The 21,224-nt window shown below is 40.4% G+C and overlaps 1 protein-coding gene across 1 annotated transcript in view; it reads right to left on the reverse strand.

The window, feature by feature from the left end:
- The window catches only part of MOB3C (MOB kinase activator 3C), a 47,383-nt gene that overhangs the window by 12,713 nt on the left and 13,446 nt on the right, over window positions 1-21,224 (reverse strand). The window contains exons 2-3 of the mRNA XM_063297896.1: window positions 13,961-14,680; window positions 3,315-3,517 (exon numbers count right to left, since the gene is read on the reverse strand). Coding sequence (XP_063153966.1) covers window positions 3,315-3,517; window positions 13,961-14,378 — 621 coding nt within the window. The 5' untranslated portion in view covers window positions 14,379-14,680. The remainder of the gene's footprint in view (window positions 1-3,314; window positions 3,518-13,960; window positions 14,681-21,224) is intronic.

The raw sequence follows: 21,224 nt of genomic DNA on the forward strand, positions 1-21,224 counted from the left end.
GGAAAGTATATGTGTTGTTGCAAATCACCAGCCTGCATTCACAATACTGCAACTTCCCTGCCAGTCTAAATGCTGGTCTTCATTTGCATTTTGATCAACATTCAGAGGGAGAGGTGATTTTTCTAACATATTCACAAATGCAGATTCTCCAAACCATCCCTTTTCACTAGATTTAGATTTAAATCTTTTAAAGAGAGATGGAAAACTCCAAGGAAATGGAAAAAGGCATTGTTGTGCCTGCGGTGGGATATCCTTTGCACCTCTGATAAATGACGGGTATTGCACTAATAGTCAGAGGATGTCCAGGATAAAAAACAAAGGACCTTGCTTTGGGATTGAGTTATCTCTAAGAAAAACGTAAAATTATAGAAAGATGTTGAGCTAGGCTTTACATTAAGCTTTATTTTCTCTTATTCCTATTTTTCTGAGCAAGTAACAAGCCTCCAGCTACAGCATCATCTGATATGTGAAAAGAGAGGTCATCACTGATCTGCATGCCTTCCTGGAAGTGCTATGACACTGGCCACAATGTAGCTGATGCTCTTTATTCTACATAAGCTCCATGATGGAAACTACTAGAATCAGAGAAGAATCTACTCTTCTTTCTAAAGTACTATTCAGACCTGAAACCAAGTTCCCAAAGGAAAGATTTATAGCACAATTCTATGTTTACTTGGAAGTAAGTCCAGTGTGTCCAAGATGTTTCCTTCCTAATAATTAATTTAGTACAAAATTAGGACTGCAACCTAATTCTTCCAATTATGGGTGCAAGAAAATAGGTGAAGAGGGGGTGGCTAGAGAGAATGGGCAGATGCAGAAGATAACTGGGCTTCAGCGGGCAGGTAACGGCGTTCCATTTAGTCATGTCGGCCACATGACCACGGAAGTGTCTATGGACAAACGCCGGCTCTTCAGCTTTGAAACGGAGATGAGCACCGCCCCCTAGAGTCGGACACGACTGGACTTAATGTCAAGGAAAACCTTTACCTTTACTTAATAGAATAGCTATACATAAGCTATACCCATTATGCAGACCTGAAATCTTCTTCCCATCCTCCTTCTCTTATGCAGGATGGATTTCTTTTCCTGCTCTTTCAAACATGTAAAGCAGAGATGCTATTTAGGAACTATTTTTTCCACTGTTTTCTCTTTCATAATAAGACAATATCAACTTGTACAGAGTTTTGAGTGGAGGATACAGATTCTTCCCTGTTTTAGAGATTTATGTCAGCAGTTAGAATTAATTTGGTGACAATATTTGAATTTACTTTATTTCTTGCTCATCTTTATAGAAGGATATTTGTCAAAGCATTTAAGCCAATATTAACTACAGACATTTCAGTAACCTTGCACCCCATAATTTTAGAGAAGGAATGAGCTTTGTAACTGCAGTATGAAAGTTGTGCAGTTGTCAGTTTTACAGCGGATATGCTCATCAGCATCTGCAGGAGGGGGGCAAATGTCAACCTATTCAGATAAGCCAGGCCAGGAAACAGACTATCCAAAGATTACATGAATGCTACTTAATTCATGTAGGGTATACTAACAGAAAGCCTGCCAGACTTCCTCTGTGCCTTTGATTGATACCAATCAAACTCAAGGCCGGATTATTTTGAGTTTCTTTCTCACACCTTCCCCTTTCCCAGGACTGAATTCTCTTTCATTTCACCTTTGCCATTCCTGCATAACTTCATCATGGTTATATAAGCATTCCTCTACATCAAGTAATACAATGTGCATCACATGGCACACTGTCACAAGGCAGACTGTGTTCCTTGCATTCTTGTGTGTGATCACATTGCAACTACAAAAGGGCCAAGCTTCTGCCATGATAGCTTGACACACGTTTCATCAGGTTGGCATCCCTGTGCTTAGGAATGGGTGCCGATGGAGGTGTTAAAGAACATTTGTTAATGACATGTCACTTTGAATCTGACAACAGGAGGAGTAAAGCCATACAGCTGTGCGTATCCTAGCACTAAAAAGACAAATTCGTATTTTTAAAGAATTGTTCAAGATCAATTGATTGAACAATATGGTAGAAAGAACAAAGAAACTAAATTCCCAGTTGGAAACACAGCCAGCCAACAATACTGAGCACAAGTTACTGCCACTTTGCAAGGATATTTGTGGAGAAACTTCCTCTTATTATGCCTTAAGGGAAGCAGCAGGAAGGAGGGAAGTAGATTATTACAGGGTTTTTTTCCTTCTTCCCACCTTTATTGGCTTCCTGTGTTTTAATTGCCTTTTTAGGATCAACAGAAGTATAGTTGTTCTGATGTATGTGAAGCACTGCACACATATTCTCATCTAAGTTAGAAAACTGCTACCCAAACAGCAAATGCCTCTTCGGAAAAAATGGATTTCAGGTGAAGCAATCCATTTTGATGCAGCTGGGCTCACATATCTTGCTAATCCAAAGCCTAACAAATCACATTACAGCTTAGTGCAAGAAGTGACCACAGCAATTGTGGTTCATAAGATGTGGCTTTTGGCTTTCGTACTGTGTGAAGCCAACCAACTGTGGTTTGGTCAACAAACTATGTTTTAAAAAGCATGATTAAGCATACCCATGGGAAGTTGCTGGGTGGCCTTGGATGCCACTCCCTCTCAAACCAATCTATTTCACAGTTTTGCTGTTGTGGGGTTAAAATTAAGGGAGATCCCTATGTAAGCTACCTTGAGATTTTGGCAGAAAGACAGCATATAAATCTAATAATAAACAAATAATAAGTGAAGCCAGTCTGCACTGGAACCTTCATGGGGATGAATTTTGTACTCCTGGAATATCACACATGTATTACTTAAGGCATCTAGGTAATACACAACTGGAAGTTTTAGTGCAGCTCTTGAATTACCTCTATATACTTCTAAAGTGAAGAGAAATATATCGAGTTCCTGTTCATGACTCCAAAAAATATGGGAATACCAATGTCTTGGTGGTGCTCAAGAATTACAGTTGCAGGTTGTTGTTGTGTAGGTGCAGATTTCTGCTTTGCCCATCTCTTTGTCCTCCTCTGGATAAGTTGGTCTGGTTCAAAAGGTGCGTTCTTATCCCTCCAAAAGAAACCACGCCCCAAAGTCCCCTTAATTCACAGTGTGCCTTCCTTTCTGTGCAACATAAAAACCATGTGCCTGTGCAGATTGTGTGTGGCTTAATTGCTAGGAACATGGAAAGCAATAATGCTCACTTTGGTATCCCAAAGGACCCCTGTGTTATTTCTGCACAACTGCTCTCTCCAGCACTCTTTCATCCAAAGGAAACCCTTTCTGTTTACAAGGGAGAAGCATGACAGGATGTCTGCATTTCTTACCAGAGGCTCTAATTCCCTTTGGTCAACCAAACTGAATTCACTGATGAAGTAGTAAAAGTGTTTGTAGCAAGTGTTGACATGCGCTTCAGCACCCATGCTGATGATGCTGTCAAAGTGGTGGATATAAACATGGACAAAAACCCTGAAGAGGCGTGTGAGGATCTTTGTGCAGACCTGCTGGAAATTCTTGGGGAAAGGAACACCTGCAGGACAGAAGAAAAAGAACAGAGTCTTGTAGCATCTCAAAATCTATCTATCTATCTATCTATCTATCTATCTATCTATCTATCTATCTATCTATCTATCTATCTATCTATCAGGTTTGTCACCGCCCATCTCCTCCCACCAGAGGGACTCTGGGCGGTTTACAACAATAGTCAATAAAATAATATATATATAATAAAAATACAATATATAAAAATATAATATATAAAAATACAGTTACAAATACAATAATTATAGATAAAAATAGAATCCAAATGGTGGATGATAACTCAGACCGTGTATGCAACTATCCTCCCTCAAGCTCCAAATTGTCTTATGCTACAAAAGCCTAAATCAGAATTTAGTCAAATACAATTGACTATTAAAAGATAAAACTCTGTCAGGAAGGAATATAGCTAGCAAATCAATAAATCTCAAAAAGGGTACTCTTGTTATCAATGTCACTATGAACAAATCAACATTTTAATTAACTAGAAAGGATCATTCTTAATTATATCTATACATGTCTAAATCTTAAAACATGGAATTAAACCAGGAAAGACAGACATATCATGGTTACAGAAATCAAAATCAAACAAATGTGTTCGGGTATAAGCTTGGTGAACTACCAGTTACGGCATTCTGTTTGTACCTCCTTCACAATCAAAGTGCTAAAGTTTTAGCATCATCAGTAGCAAAGTGGATGCCTTGAGAAAGGTCTGCTTCTATTGTAGCAATTGTTTGGGTTATCAGAACAGATCTGTTCCACATGCACCTTGATATCATAAATCTTACTACTGTCATAATTTTGTAACCATAGGAAGTTGATATATAGATGAGTCTGCCTGTCCATTGGACAGTTGCCTCCCAACTCTTCAAAAATATGTGAAGCTGTCCTTATATGCAATCAAACCATTTGCCCATATAGCCTCATGATGGCCAACAGTGGTTATGGTCTCATACAGAAGAATTTTACACTCCTAGAACCTGGAGATCACAGGGACTGGAGCTTGCACTTCAGCTATCATCCTGTCTATTTCTTTTACTGTAACTGTAAAATGTATGAACTGTAGGGATTAAAAATAATTTACTTAGAGTGATTCATCTAGCACCAGAGAACTATTCTGAAGACAGCAGGGATGTTTTGTTTTGTTGTTTTCACAATACAGAGTACATTTTTACACCTGCAGAATATGCTAGAAGATACCTTTAGCATTTTATGGACTTTGATGATATAATTAATCAATGAAATAGGCAAACACATGCTTTCAAAATAGAGCTATCAAGCACAAGATGTCCACCACATGGCAGTACAGTTAGAACTTTCTGTATCTCTTTATTGCCATCTAATGTTCTTCTGGACTTTTGCAGCTCTGATCTGGTAATTCTATTTCAGAATACATTAACGCACAACAAAGCATTTTTGAATGCTTTGCACTGCTTTGTCAGTTGAAAGTCCTTTTAAATGAAGACTATATATACAGTTGAGAGCTGGCTTGGTGTAGTGGTTGAGGCATCAGGCTAGAAATCGGGAGACTGTGAGTTCTAGTCCTGCCTTAGACATGAAGTCAGCTGGGTGACCTTGGGCCAGTCACTCTCTCTCAGCCCAAGGAAGGAGGCAATGGCAAACCACTTCTGAAAAACCTTGCCAAGAAAAATGCAGGGACTTCTCCACGCAGTTGCCAGGAGTCAAGAATGACTTGAAGGCACCAAATATACAGTACATACATGCATACACATACACACACTTACATATACACACATACATACTGTACATACAGACACATTGGGATTATTAGAGGACATCTAACTTAGGAAGGAAGTGGAGTCAGAAGCATCAAGTGGCAGCAGTCCTGTCACTGGAGATTCCAGCAATACTAGAACCAGTAATCCCACTCTGACTTTGACAGACCCAGCAAGTCCCTCACCCACATCACTGATAATCTTTTAGACACAGAAGTCTGGTCACTTAGTCCTAGGCAGAGACATTTAATGAACATCTAGCACCAGAAGGCTGAACTTTAGGAGGCTAGCCAAGTGAGTGCTAACAGGAGAGCAGGCTCTGCAGCTACTATTAGATGGGTGGAGGTTCAGCATGGCTTATTTATCATACTAACGCCCTTTGGACAGTGTTGAGAACAACTTTTTCAAAACCTCAGCTGTTGCCTGTGAATATGTCCTAACTGCCAGGAAACACGCTGAGACAAGGAACTGGTCTCTAATGTTTATTGCTAGTACATAACAGGAATCCTAACAAACTGAAGAAGCGTGGGAAAAACCCAGACATATGAACCCCAAAGATTAAGGCGGTCCCGATCTGTGTCTCTTTGAATGGCTGACCAATTCCTCAGTGCTACGCATGCGCTTAACAGTCTGGACGGGAGCCCCCTGCTCGCCATCCTTACTCATGACAGAATATCCTGCAAGGCTGTGTTTTAGATCTTAGATTTCTTCTGACCTCATCTCTTGCTTCTCCAGTGGATTTGTTACCAGACTGATAGCTTACAGGTCTCAAAGCCTGTTTGACCATGAGTACAATCTATCCACAAAGGTTCTGCAAAAAACCTTTTTCAAAAGCTGTTTTGTTCTGGCTAACTGCAGCAGAGCCTGACCTTCCTTATCTCTGACCTATGGCAGTTTTATAGCTTGCTAACTTGCTTCCTGGCAGCCAGCCGTGCTGGCACAGAATGCTCAGTAACAGAACTCATGAGACTCAGATGTGTAAATTACAAGAAATTCTCAAATGCTATCGCCATGTTATTTGGAGTTTAATTGCTGTCTAAGATTGAAGACCTGAAAATGGTTATATATACGTATATGTATATGTATATGTATATGTATATGTATATGTATGTGTATATGTATATGTTGCATGCATATGGTAAATGATGATTTACTAATTAACTCAGTTTTCTAATTTTTGTGACATATAACCATACATTAACCATACCAATTTGTTTGTACAACATCCTAGGCTAAAATATGGTTGGCTACTTTGTGACTCCGTATGTCAAGTGAATCCAGTCCAGAAGGATTTCAAGACTACAGACACCTTAGGAAGGCAAACCCTAGATTCTCTGGTTTATGAGAAGCGTGTGAGAAAGAGTTTTTCTCTTGAAAGGAGAAGTTAAAAACGCTGTTGTCTAAAAATGAAATGTAGCGCAGCTAGAAAGTTAAAGCACTAAAATGGCTTGGGAGAGTTGTAAAGTACTTGTTCTGAAGCACTGCTTGCACAAACAACTCAGCCATGTTAACCATGGGAAAAGTCAAAACTATGCTGCTGACCGGCAAATTTTAGCATATGCAAAAACAAGCATGTATAGATGCTGCTCTGCACTGCTCTTGGTTATAAAATTGTGGACTGTGCAGCTCTTACAGCTCTCCAGAGACTCCCCCTCTCCACTCCTGGGTTTGTAGCTGAGAAACATCCTTTTTTAAACACACAGGCAAGCCAGATACATATGCCATTTTTAACATGTTCTACTAAGCTTTTGGCATCCCTAATTTACTTTTAGGATAGTGTCTGCTTCTATTTACAGGCTGTCAGATTGCAGCAAAATAATCAAGGAAGCAGAGGCAAAGAGGCCATGGCATCTATACTTGCTTTTTCCATAGTACCTTGGTAAGCAGCCACCCCCATTCACCATGCCCAGTTCAAAAGTTAACTGTGTGCGAGATTAAACTGACATGGTGTGTTTTGGACAGAGTGCTGTAAGATTTGGCAATGCAGTTCAATCTTACTCAAGCATGAACGTCCAGGTTTGTTTTTTTTTAATTGAAAGCAAGCATGGGGATGGATTCATAAGGATAGCAATTTCAGAAGCCACACACTGCACGCTTTCCCTACTTGGTTTCATCTCTTAGCTGTGAGAGGGGTTAGAAAGGTGTACTAGATGTCACATTAGATGTATAGTTAATCATTGTGTTAGGGTTTTAAAAAGAGGGGCAGAGGATTTTCATTGGAACAATAACATGTAAGAAGCACAGTTTTTCGCTGATCTTTTTTTCTTCAGCTGCCTTGATTCCAGAAAACCCAAGCCTCAATTAGCTATACGATGAAGGCAAGCTAACAGGAGCTTTCCTTTTAGAGTTGTGGCAGCTGTAAGAAGGGGGAGAGGAGAATAGATTGTTGTGTTCATCAACACAGTGATTAAATATACGTCTAATGTGACATCTAGTACACCTTTCTAACCACTCTCACCGCTAAAAGATGAAACCAAGTAGGGAAAGCATGCAGTGTGTGGCTTCTGAAATTCTTCCAACCTGTTTACCAGCAATGATCATAAAAGGCATCTTTATTTTCTTCTGTGCCATGACGTAACATGTTTGTGTTATATGTGCACTGGGAAGCAGGGTGTGTGTGGCTGCACATGCTCTTCTCTGTTCTAGGTCATGTGACTGAGAGGAATGGAGAATGCTTAGAATGGAGAAGTCACGAACATTCACGGAACTTTCGTTTTTTGAAAGTTATCCTGATGGACAGACAGGGTTCTGAGCTCCTTTATGTAATTTATTGCAATTAGAGTAATAAAAAAGCATGGGGTATTTGTATGCTGCAAAGCATTAAGTTAATAATATCCAGCTGAGTTCTGGATTTTTTCCCAATTGCAATTGAATAACCATGCATGATTAGTCAAGTTTATTAAAGGAAGGGAATTTGAATGAGCTTTGGCATACAATACTATTATTTTTCCTATTCTGTTTTACGTGGAAATCTGAAAACCAGTTTTGCTCTATATTGTAAAAGCAACAAACTAAGCTCTCATTAGTACATTCGCAAGCAGGAACTGCATATTCTGATTCCCCAAAGGAGATCACAACCTTCCTCCAGTCAGGAAGTGTGGTAGAAATCTGATAAGTAAGATAGGCTTGTTTCATGTAACACTAAGATACCTAAGGTCAGCTTTCCACAACACCAGACCCTCTAATATATTGGAATTGAAACTAGGAAAAGCACATTAAACTTCTGAACTGTTTAAGGCTATTTCCCCAGGAAATATGATTGAACAATTGGTGCACAGCAGCTCCAGTCTCAATCTGGATACCATCTATTTTCTTGATCTTGCCATGTATTTGGCAAGATGGTCTCCTGAGCAGCTTTAGATGAGAGAAAACGTAATGTAGAGGAAAATTTCACCCTACTGATCTCTTTAGACTTTCCTCCAGCCTTTGCTAACAGTTACCATGATGGCTGAATCAATACTGGAAAAGTTTAAGGGCTCCTGGCCTAGCCCTAATCCCAGCCCCAAACTTCTCCTGTGCCACAGAGATCACAACGCATTCTCAACCGAAATGCTTCTAGAACTAGCAGTTGCTCAAGCGCGTAGCAATTTAGCTCAGCGCACACTGCTGAGAAAGCAACAACAAACAAAACATAAATGATGGTGGGGTTATTTCTGGATCTTAGGAAATTGCAGTATCTATTCACTGACATTCAAAGGAAGTTTTACTGAAGCTCAATGCCGTATCACTGATATTAGTCATTTCCCTACTAGCGACATATAGCATATTTTAGTCTCATCCCACCTTTGTTGTTTCAAAATAACGATAATGAGGAGTGGCTTTATATCACTTCAAGAATGACTGGGTGATATTGTGAAGACATTTGCGCCACTGATGGAAAAAGTCAGTTATCTCCCATTTATCTCCCAGTTTCTAGTTGTGAAAGTCCTTGAATGCCAAACTAATAGTGGCAATTCTCCCCCCACCCCCTTTTTTTTCTTACAAAAATGTGTTTCTTCCCCTATCATCTTTAAAAACTGACAGTGGCAATGTGATCTGAGGAACAAAAGTATGAGGAGGGAAAGTATGCCAAATCCTCCCTGGGCTTATCACTCACGTCTGCACAATTTTCTCCTGAAGTTCTTTTTCCACAGCTAATCTCACTTGCAATATTAAAAGTGAACTGCAGTTCATGTGCAGTACTCTTGACCTCAGAGACCACAATCAGGACATTTCTATTGAGATGCTGTTTTCTTTTGTTTTTTGGTAAGAATCGGGAAGTTTTTAGTTCTTACAAATCATCTTTGGAATATGGAAAGGGATTGCCACAATCTCTGTCCAGCTCTGCTAAGTGGCAGGATATTCATAGATAATGATACACATCAGAGAAATGCATGCTGCCTTATTGTATTAGCTGCTACCTGAAACAACACTGAAAAGGTAATTTATGAAATATGTTCTGAGTCTACTTTTATGAGCAGGGGAGCTCAAATGCATCAATGTTCCATTCTTGCTATCAGGAGCCAGAGTCAATCATTTTAAAGCGAGTTGAATGCCATATGATATTTTTGTCTCACTGACAAATGGTTGTTGTAAAGTTTTTTTTTTTTAATTAAAACTAGGAATATCTGCAAAACCTGTGAACAAAGAATCACAGAAACAATTGGATGAATGTACATATAAATGGCACTCAGTTATATCATCCTCAAAGAGAGACTGTTGTCTGACTACAGTTCTATGAGCACAGAGGGCAGAATTGAAGAATGGCACCTTGTAGATTTTCTAAATCCTGACTACCACCTTGCCCCGGTGTCCAAGGGCATTGATGGAGGAGTAGGGGGAAGGGACTAAATGCCTGTTATGACATCATAATGCAAACTGTGCCCCTTACGTATTTACTGATACAAGTATGAAAGGGGAAAGCTTGCACTGTGACATCACAATGCACATTTTGTCATTTTGGTGTCATCATGGTAAGGAATGGATGATTTCAAAGTGCTATTTATTCCACTATGAAAATGTTGCTAATTGATAAATTAATGCATTATAAATGAAAAATAAGCACTTATATCACATAAGAGAATGTTAAATGATTCATATTCCCCTCCTGAAGGCCTAGTACCTCCCCAGAGAACCCCAACCCCTGAAGGCAGCTCGGGAGGTGACATGCGGCTGGGTCCAGGCGATGGTCAATACATCCTTGAGGGAGGGTGTGTTCCAACTGCCTTTAAGGAGGCGCTGGTACAACCCCTCCTCAAGAAACCATCACTGGACCCTACTGTACTGGATAATTTTCATCCAGTATCCCACCTCCCCTTTTTGGGGAAGGTGGCTGAGAAAGTGGTGGCATTACAGCTCCAGAGGGTTCTGGAGGAAATGGATTATCTAGACCCCTTTCAGTCAGGTTTCAGACCCGGATATGGTACGGAAACATCATTGGTCGCACTTATGGATAAACTTTGGTGGGAGCGGGATGGGGGTAGTGCACCCATCCTTGATCTTCTTGACCTCTCAGCAGCTTTCGATGCCATCGACCATGGTATCCTTTTGGGTTGGCTCAGGGAGTTGGGGGTGGGCGGCGTGGTTGTGCGCTGGTTCACCTCCTTCCTCCAGGGCCAGTCCCAATCGGTGGTGATAGGGAGTGAGAGATCTGACCCTCGACCCCTCCTTTGTGGGGTGCCACAGGGTTCAGTTCTCTCTCCTCTCCTATTTAACATCTACATGAAACTGCTGGGTGAGATCATCCGTCACCATGGGATGAGGTATCATCAGTATGCTGACGATACTCAACTGTATATCTCCATCCCGGGTGAAGTAAGTGATGCTGTGACCACCCCCTCTGAGTGTCTGGAGGCTGCAGGGGTCTGGATGGGGAACAACAGGCTTCGGCTGAACCCTGGTAAGACAGAGTGGCTGTGGGTTAAGGGTTCTGCCGTATCTGGGACTTTGTCATCTTTGGTTCTGGTTGGGGTTGCACTGCCCCAGACAGACCCGGTGCATAACTTGGGGGTCCTGGTGGACTCACGGCTCCTGCTCGAAGAGCAGGTGGCAGCCGTGGCCAGAAGAGCCTTTGCACAGCTGTGTGTTGTGCACCAGTTACGCCCTTTCCTGGATCGGGAGGCCCTTCGGACAGTCACTCATGCCCTTGTTATCTCCCATAGAGACTATTGCAATGTGCTTTACATGGGGCTACCCTTGAAGAGTATCTGGAAGCTTCAGCTGGTCCAGAATGCGGCCGCGCAGGCTATTTTTGGAGCCCCTAGAAGGGCGCATATAACACCTTTGCTTCACGAGCTGCACTGGATACCAGTTTGCTTCCCGGTCCAATTCAAGGTGTTGATTATCACCTTTAAAGCCCTACATGGCATGGGACCGGGTTACCTGAGGGACCACCTCTTCCCCGCTTCATCAGCCTGTCCCACCTGGTCACGCAGAGAGGGCATGCTGCGGACCCCTTCTGCCAGAGAATTCCATCTGGCGGAGTCCAAGAGGTGGGCCTTCTCTGCATTGGTGCCCGCCCTTTGGAACATCTTGCCCCTGGAGGTGAGATTAGCCCCATCGCTCCTAGCCTTCCAGAGGGAATTGAAGACCTGGCTCTGCCATCGGGCTTGGGGCAGGGAGGAGAATAATCATACTTGGGGTTGGCTAGTGCCTTGAAGTGCCCCTCCTATGCAAGGAGTGAATGAGACCTTAGCCATCAGGATTTTATAATATTTGGTAGTTTTTAAAATTGTTTTAGTCTATATTTTATATTGGAATTTTATTGTATAGTTATTGTTTTATGCTGTAAATTGCCCAGAGTCCCTCCCTTTGGAGGAGATGGGCAGTGACAAATTTGATAAATAAATAAATAAACAATATTTCCAAGCTAACATTTCTCTGATGCAGTCAGGTGAAATCCATGTCAGTTGGATTTTTTAGTTTCAGCCATTACAGTATTCAGTCTGGGAAGAAAGACTCATTCAGAGCAATTGTATTTTGTCATGGATTTTTAAATCCCACGAGACATAAAGTATTATTATTTGCCTCTTCCCATAAATAAGCCTCAATCTGTATTTTAAATGAATGTATGATGAGGAAGGCACAAAAACAGCTGCAAAGTTTTACACAGTATTAACTTTGAAAGGAGATGGGAGGGGAAAAGACAGAGATGACATAAGTAAGCATTTATGAAGCTGGCCAGCTGTGAAAACAAAAAGGAACATGCTGTGTCAAAATGGTATTCCTTCACAATAGGAGAAAAATTCAATACTTATCCCTCACACCCTCCTTTTGTATTTGTGGAAGTATTAAAAAAGAAAAAAAAGAAAAAGCAGAGCTGGCTTGTCTGCAATTTGTGCCAGCCTAAGAAGAGACGCTGCTGCATTAAGAGTAGTATTAAAGGCACAATGCTGCAACGATTCAGTTCATTAAAGGAGGAACACCTTTTTTTAAAATTTGCCTGGAAGCCTAGAAAAAAAGATGCAGCTGCTTTAATAATGAACATAAAGCTGCTGTACTTGTGTGAGTTAGTTCATTAAAATAAGTCTTAAGGCTTTGCATGTATTAAAGAGGTTCTTTTAGAGGCTAAACCAACAATTCCACAGAATCACTTCTATGAGAGGGATGGCTCTATAAATTATTTAAATAAATAAAATCAGAATTATCTCCAATTTAAAAAATCTGAATAATCTGATTTTTTCTGAGTAGTTGTGGAACAATCGGGTGGCCTTGCTACAGTCTTCTCCATCTAGGGCAACCTTCCCTTTTCTCTGGTATAAGGGGGAGACTGCATGTCTCTCCCCACTTGGTCAGTTGCCTCTTCTACCTGCAAAGGTGGTCTGGTTTTTGTTCCCTGCAATGGGGGTTAGGAGAGGAGGAGGAGGAGGAGGAGGATACAGAGACTGACCCTGCTTCTTCCCCTTCCTCTACTTCGTACCCCTTGAGGCTTGTTCCAGTTAGAGGCAACAAGGTGAGATTTCTCACCCTTCCTGTTTCTCCTGGGGTGAAGGTAGAATCAAAGGTGGAGGGCTGCAGCCCACCTAGATACCTCACAGCTTTCCCTGGGGTTCTCTGGGGAGGTACTAGGCCTTCAGGAGGGGATATTACTTGTCAGCCAGCTTAAAATTTCAAATGCTACTGTTTCATTAGTGAAGGATAGTAGATTAAGGCACCTGGCAGCATTACCAACATCCATCTTCTATGGTACCTGGGCCATCTGGCTTCCTCAAGCAACAGCAGTGAACCCTCTGACAGGCTTGTGGTACTGTGTCCTCCTGGTGGCCAGGGGGTGGTACTCACTGTGGAAGTGAGGGTGCACATTGCTGGAGATCAAAGCCTTACTTAGTAGTTGGAAAGATCCTCCAAGGTATCCCCTGATAGTGAGCTGTTGGCGATTTTAACAAAGAAGGTAAAAATAAACAAAAACAAATTAAGGACAAAAAATGTGAAGATCTGCGATTGAGTTAGCCAGTTTGGGAAATGCTCATAGGTGGACATGCTTTATGGAGCAAGGAAGGACTGGCATGGAGAAAGGAGATGTCCTCTCTCACAAGGAACTGATGCCAGGTTCTCTTCCAGCTTTGCCTCTGCAGTGAGTAAAAGAGAGGTACTCACTTCAGAATACTTACAGAGAACCTGGAGAGCCACCGAAGCCAAAATAAATAATGCTCTGAGCTACAAGGACAAAGAGTCTGATCTAGAAGAATCAATTTCCCAGGTAGCAATCAAAGCTCACTTACCTATTCTAGTAGGAAAGATGTCCTCATTATTAATTAGGGTCTCAATCCAGTCCATCAGCATGCACATGTAATGAGGTGCTGAAAGCTTGGTGGGTCTCTTGAATCGATAATCATCTTGCCATCGGTATTCATACTTCAGACCACCAGACATAATGGGGCAACTCCTCTCAGTGCAGAATTCAGATATGGTCCCATAGATGAGATTTATCCTGTTGAAGAAGTCCACAAGGTGCACTGCAATCCAGTCATTGATGTTCTCGCCTGGGGGCAACTGGACCACAGTCTTTAAGTCTAGTCCTGATTTGAGGGAAGCCTGGGCTTTCTTGTATAGCTCAAACCGCTGGGTGCCTGGCTCAAATTTCTTACGGGGGCGAAACGTTTTGTCTTTGTTAAAAACTTGCTTAAGGCATAGAGCCATTCTGATCTGGGATTAGCCAGGGCGACAATTATTTTCTTTTTCAAAGGCAGAACTTTCAAGCAGAAAAAAATAAAAGTAATTTCTGAGAAATAAATACACAGTATTTTAACAGGCAGTTCTTTTTCAGTCTTTTTCAAAGTCCTTCTTGTTAGCTCAACTGTCTAGCAGAGGAAACAAACATCAACAACATTTAAAGTGAAGTGTAGTATCCACACATATATTTAACTTGAAGCTGAACTTTTTTCTCATCTCTTTCCTAGTTTTCATCAGTCTGGAAAAATGGTAGGCAGCAATGATCTTACCTGAAATGAAATCCCCAAAAAAAAACTAAGAAAGAAGGTTTTAGTATAATAGCTTGTGTCAAGCAATGGACATGTACCTAAGCATGTTAAAAAAGACCACTTTATCTGACTAGAGGCCCATGTTATCAAGCACTTTGTTCCCATGGTGGCCAAGCAGATGCCTGGGGAAGCACATTTTGATGAGTAACCACCAGAAAACCTCTGTACTTAAGCTGGATTGGGAAGTTGAAAAAAAAAGTCACAGAAGAAAGCAGTGGCAAAACGATTCCGTATTGTCCCCTAGAAAACAACCTGGATGTGTTCATGAAATCATCAGGAGTCCAGCTCAATGCAGAGACTTGACCTTCATATTCTTCTGTTCATGTTCCCCAGAACAGGTATCAAGAAGCCTACAGCTTTTGTTACTGGGATTTAATAGGTAAAATGTGCTGTGTGAAGAATATGGCTTTGAAGGGATGCTTTGTTTCTGTGAAAATTTGAACACTCTTTCAAAACACCTCCACAAAACCACTTCTTGCAAGGTAATTTGCCAGACTGAGGCTGATGAAGATAGAGAGTAAAGTGAGATGCTCCCTTGCTTTGAAACAGTGTGATACACATCCATGAGTTGAAGCATCTCTCTGAGGTGCTTCAGAAGCTGCTAAGTGAAGAATTAATTTTATCTCCTGAGTCTACCACTATTGAGCTTCGTCAGAATATCCTGAATTTTAATACACTGAAAGAGAGAAAACTCCCTATCCATACTACACATAATTCTATATACCTCTATCGTGACTCTTCCTTATTTTATGACCAAAAAGACTAACACACGATCAATTTTCCTCACAGAGAAATTGCTTCTGCCACTTTTCATTTTGGTTGTCTTCCCCCCCTCACACACACACATACTTTTTCCAGCTCTGCAATTTCTGTTACTAAGAAGTAGATATTTGTTCTTTTTTCTTAATTACATATTTAATTCCTCTTTCCTCACAAGAGTTCTTAGTGGTATAAATGCTTCTGTTCTCCCATCATCCTCACATCAGTTGCATGAGGCAATTCAAATCGCTTTAGAGTACAACTTCAGGCCAATAATTCTGCTTCAGTTTCTCCTGAGTTAGATAGACGTCCCAGACCACAAGTGAACTTTAAGGATGTGAGGGATTTGAGGCAGAATTTCTATGTATCAGATGAGCATAATATCCTCAACACCATATAGGCTCCAGCCAAACAGAGGCTCAGTTGGGGGTATATGACATGTGTAGATGGGCCTGTCTTTGCTTTAATTTGTGGGAACATTTAGTGGTAATCTGGGGGTGGGGTCTTTGCTTTTTACATTACGTTAAGCCTATCTCACATTTTACCCTACAGCTTTTGTTAGTTTCCTGTCTCAAGATAGCATGAAACAGAACTACTAATTTTCAGCAAGCATTATTGGCAGTTATTCCAGGGGTTACTACCAAAGGGGTTTGGGGCTCACATTTTTGACCCCATGTTGCTGAACTTCAGGCACTTTTTATATTTTATGCAGTAAGTGGACAGAAGTGCAGCACTTTGTAGGAATATGTTACAGTAACTAGGAATCCAAGTAAAACAGGCAAAGCACATATTGGGGACTTTTTTTGTGTGGCAGAGCAAGTTATACACATGCCAACTCATCATCTCATTCAGTTAAGGACATATAAGTGTAATAAACATATTACATCTGAAATCCAGGTATAGTGCTGTTTTAGTAAAGGTTTCTAAAATTGTGTCAAAATAGAGAAAGAAAAGGAAGTATAGGAGATGTGAGACGACCAGATAACGTGCAACAAAGGTATCCAAGATGCTCCCTTGTTAACATATATTCCTTGTAATAATCAACAGATTCCTCTTAGTTCTGCCAAATTGCATCAAACTGTGCAAAATGACACCATTTTGCTTTGTAGACCTACTTCGACACCAGTTGCTGAAGCAGTCTGCTTTTTTTTAATGTAATTTTTATTAAAGAATGTTTTAACAAGATTAAAGCAATACAAATATTAGAAAAGAAACAAAGAAAATAAAGAAAAATAGTGAATAAGTAAGAAAGAAAATAGAAATAAACCCCTTTTGGATTTTTTGTGTGAAACAGAAAAAAATGAAATCATATTATCTGGACTTGATCATTAGAAATAACAATGGACAACAGAATTAATAAAAGCTATGTTGTAAGCTTAGAGCAAGAGTTTAATGTAAATGTATACTTCTATCTGTTGCAAAGAAAGTTGGAAGTCATTCTTTTTCTATATTTTCTTTTCCTTTTCTTTACTTTTGACTTTGTTCTTTTTTCTATTTTGCCTTCTTAGTTCACTTTTTTCATATCTTGTTAGCTTTTATCTTTTTATCTTAAGATTTTAATGAAGTTTAATATAAAAAAAGAAATAGAAAAAGATTATAAAGAAGTGGCTTCCAATCGTTTTGATAGCAGTTATACATGCACTTATATTTTACCCTCTCTCTGTAAGGTTGCATCATAATCTTCTTCTTCCATAAGCTACCCTTTCTAATAACAAGTTCATTTTTTTTTCTTTTTTCAGCAAAAAGCCCATAAAGGGTTCCAGTCACTCTGAAGCAGTCTGCTTTGAGACAGCTCCTCAAAGCAGAAAAGGAAGGCACTCTACCTCACTGTTTCCAAAACCTCAAGACAGGACACTTCGCTGGGTCCCATTGCTTTATTTCAGTGGAAATTATTTCTGGGCATGCATGGCACCAAGAGGCACTTCGATAAAGCCTCAATTAAAACAAAGCACCCCTTCTGCTCTTTTTAGTCAGTTTCCACATCCCCCAGAATTGCTCATGAAAACCAAAGGGCCTCCCCATTCCGCTCCAACCCCCCATAACAAAGCAGAATTGCTTATTTTGTCTCATTTATACTCTAAGATGAGGACAGAATTAGAACAGAAAACACTTGCATCTGTCCACCATTGCACAGAAGCTGTTTTAAACCAGAAGGTCAGATCAAAGTAATACCTCAAGGCATTTCTAAAAATAAGTCTACATTTCTGGTGGGAATTGGAGAGGTTTCCTCAACAGCTGTAGTGTCTTTAACCCAAGCAGAAAACATTTTTGTTGCTTTGTCACTGGTTTGGCCATTCCCTTGACATCTCCTGGGAATGCAGATGTTTGGCAGTTCACATACTTCTGTGACTCAGTTCACATTTACAGGCCTCTTGGGCTTCCAGCTGTAATTCAACAATGTCCCAATGGAGAAAAGCAGTACATTTTTAACCCTGGGAAGTCTTGAGGCAGAAATGCCAAGCACTGCTCTTTCCCAAATGCCATTTGTTGCATGAACAGGGACTTGAAGGAGGAAGATTTAGATGCATTTTCATAGGAAACACCAGATCCAAATTGTGAGAGTGCTGCATAATATTTGTCTACTTCGCTTTTCAGCTTTTTGGCTAAGATCAAGTATGGGATCTACCTCCAGCAGTTCTGCATATCACTTCATAGGGAAGGTGCCATATCTTATTAGTAAATATATGCTTTTCCCCCTTATATATGAAATGTCTAGTCTCAGCAGGTGGCAGCGTCTATGCAACCTTGGCTAATCCAGAAAGCTAAGCAAGGTTGACTCTGGTTAGTACATGAATGGGGGGATGACATCTAGGAAGTCCAGGGATGTAGCCTAGTCTGAGACGAAGATAATGACCAACCACTTTCATGTTGGATACATCATCCCTGTCTAACAAGTTGTTTCCTTCATGGTGCAGAATAGAGGAAGGGTCAACTGGTCTCATACTTTCCATCTCTATTCTGCAGCTATTATGTACCTAAAAGGTTGAGAGCTGAATAACTCCCTTTGGGACTGTCCATGCTAATTATCCATAATATTGTTTCTAGTGGCTCTGGAAAATTCTGTCCCTGTAGATATATAGAGACTGTAGATCAGCCTTTCTCAATCTTTTGACCCTGGAGGAACCCCTGAAATATTTTTCAGGCCTCAGGGAACCCCTGCACATTCAGGCTCAAATATAGGCCAGAAGTTACAAAATTATTATATTCATTTCACGGGTAGGCCTGTATATATGCATTAACAGTGTTCTTCAACTAAAAATAAAGAATGAAACTTACCTCTTTAATGTGAAGTTATACCCAAATTTGAAATAATTTTTTAAAGAAATTGTGATCTCCCAGAGAACCCCTAGCGACCTCTTGTGGAACCCTAGGCCTCCACAGAAACCTGGTTGAGAAACACTGCTGTAGATTGTTGTTATTAAGTCCTCTGCTTTTTTTACCTCTTGTCTCTTCTTCATCTCTCTCTCTCTCTCTCTCTCTCTCTCTCTCTGATTTTGCCTGCATTTTGTCCATTAACTGTTTTTTTATCTTAGCTGAAGTTTGATAAATAAACAACAAGCTACATTTTTGATAGCTGCACTGAGAGGCATGTGTGCTTGTCCTGATCTGGAATGGATATAGGAATTGTCTGGGAGTGTGGTGCGGGCAGACCTAACTGGAAATTACCCATTTTCCAACATTCCATATTATGTCAAGAAAATAGCTTGGGTATGTCCATGAAAGTCACTAAGAGCCACACTCTACTTGAAAGAGACTTTACTTTCTATATATGAAACCAATTTGCCTCCTAGTTTTTAGTTATTGTTATGCCACTGTTCCACCCAGAAAGCCAGATAGCTGCAATGGGAGTTTTATTGCTACATATATTTATTTGGTTTTGAAAGTGCTATATCCTTTGTAATCACACTGGGAAAGGTCTGGCCCCAAGTGATTAGCAAGAACTGCTGCTAGTACAAATTATTGATACAAAGTGAAATGAAGTCACACTGAAGCAGCCTCCTCTGACCTGTCACAGGGCAGATGATATTATTATTAGCATTAGCATTAGCATTAGCATTTGGCAGAATTGAGAACTATGGCTGAGAATAATTTGGCCAGTGTGCTATTTTGTCATAATAAATTAAAAAGAATACACACATACACACAGAGGTATATTCATACCTGTGAAGTGGTTTTATTAATGTTATTGTAATTTCTTTGATTGTTGTAAGCTGCCAAGAGTCACTGAGAGTCAGGTGGCATAGAACTTTAATAAATTATTATTTTTCTTAAACTGAGCTCCAGTATAGGTTCAGGAGTTGGTTGATAGACAGACAGACAGACAGACATCAGCCAATTCCTGAACCTATATTGGAGCTCAGTTTACCACTTCATAGGAGCAGCAATGCAATGTAATGGCCCTAACAAAATTTGGTTGTAGACAAGAGGAAGCAAGGGGGGTCATGAGGAAGTGGTACTTTCCAGACATTGCTGAATCTGACATTTCTGCATGTTAGAGCAAAGTTCTATTATTCGGTTATTTCCTGCAAAGGGTCATTGCTCCATTATTATACTCTTTATTTAAATAGACTTTTGGGGTGGGGTGGGGTGGGGTGGGGATTACTTCTGAATATTTAGGCTACAAGCTGTGTAGAAAGTTGGTAGGAAACACTTCCACTGCCGCCAGGACTACATCTGGCAGTTTATTTTTAGAACATCCCAATTATTCATCCCTGAAAGGATCTTCAAGTCAGATGAAAATAACAGAAGGTTTTTAAACACCCATTAAATAAACAATTAAATGAAACAAATTAATTAAAATGAATCAAAGATAAAGAGGAAAACAAACACTGGCAGAAATTTTCAGAATGATATCAAAATCACGGGTTCACTCCATGGTGTCCCTGGAAACATCACCATTGGCAATCCTGCTGGTGACATGGTGCTTACTTAGGACAGTCAGCCAGCGAATTCACTATGATGGGGTTGATTCAACCACTCTTCAGGCACAGAGCGCATTCAAAACAATACACATTCCTCCCATTGTGACTAGCAGGCATGGAAAGATACGATTTCAGCAATGGCTGGTGGGGAGGGGTTGGTTGGTTGCAAAGTCACAGTTCAAATTTGGGTCTCCTCCCCTTTCTGCAATGGTGTCAGCTGTTTATTTATTTAAAAAAACTATTCACAAACAAGCAGCACAGCCAACATCACTCTGAGTTTATTAAGAGTCTTAAATTCAAACCATACAAGTAAACTTGGCTAATTTATTACCTTTGAAGTTTACATGCTTCACCATATGCTGTTCTCTTGCAGCAATAAATAAGGAAAACTACAGTCATAGTGGGGTGGGGGGTGAGGAGGGTCTTTATTTTATAGCTTTGCCAGATAATTCCTTCAAACAATGGACTGACATGAATAATCTCCAGGAATCAGCATTCCAGGCTAACTTCCCCTATGACTGTACCCTATATTCAGCAGGTATTGTAGGTGTCGAGTGGAATACACTTGATCAAGTCATTCAAACTCCTTCTGGTAAGTTTAAATGACCTTGTTTTAAGCTACTCCCTCTCCCTTGAAAAACACAAAAATAAAAACAAAACCCTGTTGAAATTCATCTTCAAGTTGGTGGCAGGACCAAGAGGATCTCCAAAAGACCTGGCCAATGTCATTACTTGAATTGGAGACCCAGAAAATAATCAGGGCTGTAGGGCAGACTTGAGAAGTTGCAAAAAAAAAAAGCATGCTGGAGAAAAGCAACAACAAA

This window comes from Candoia aspera, chromosome 3 (genome assembly GCF_035149785.1).
Source record: "Candoia aspera isolate rCanAsp1 chromosome 3, rCanAsp1.hap2, whole genome shotgun sequence".
NCBI classification, from domain to species: domain Eukaryota; kingdom Metazoa; phylum Chordata; class Lepidosauria; order Squamata; family Boidae; genus Candoia; species Candoia aspera.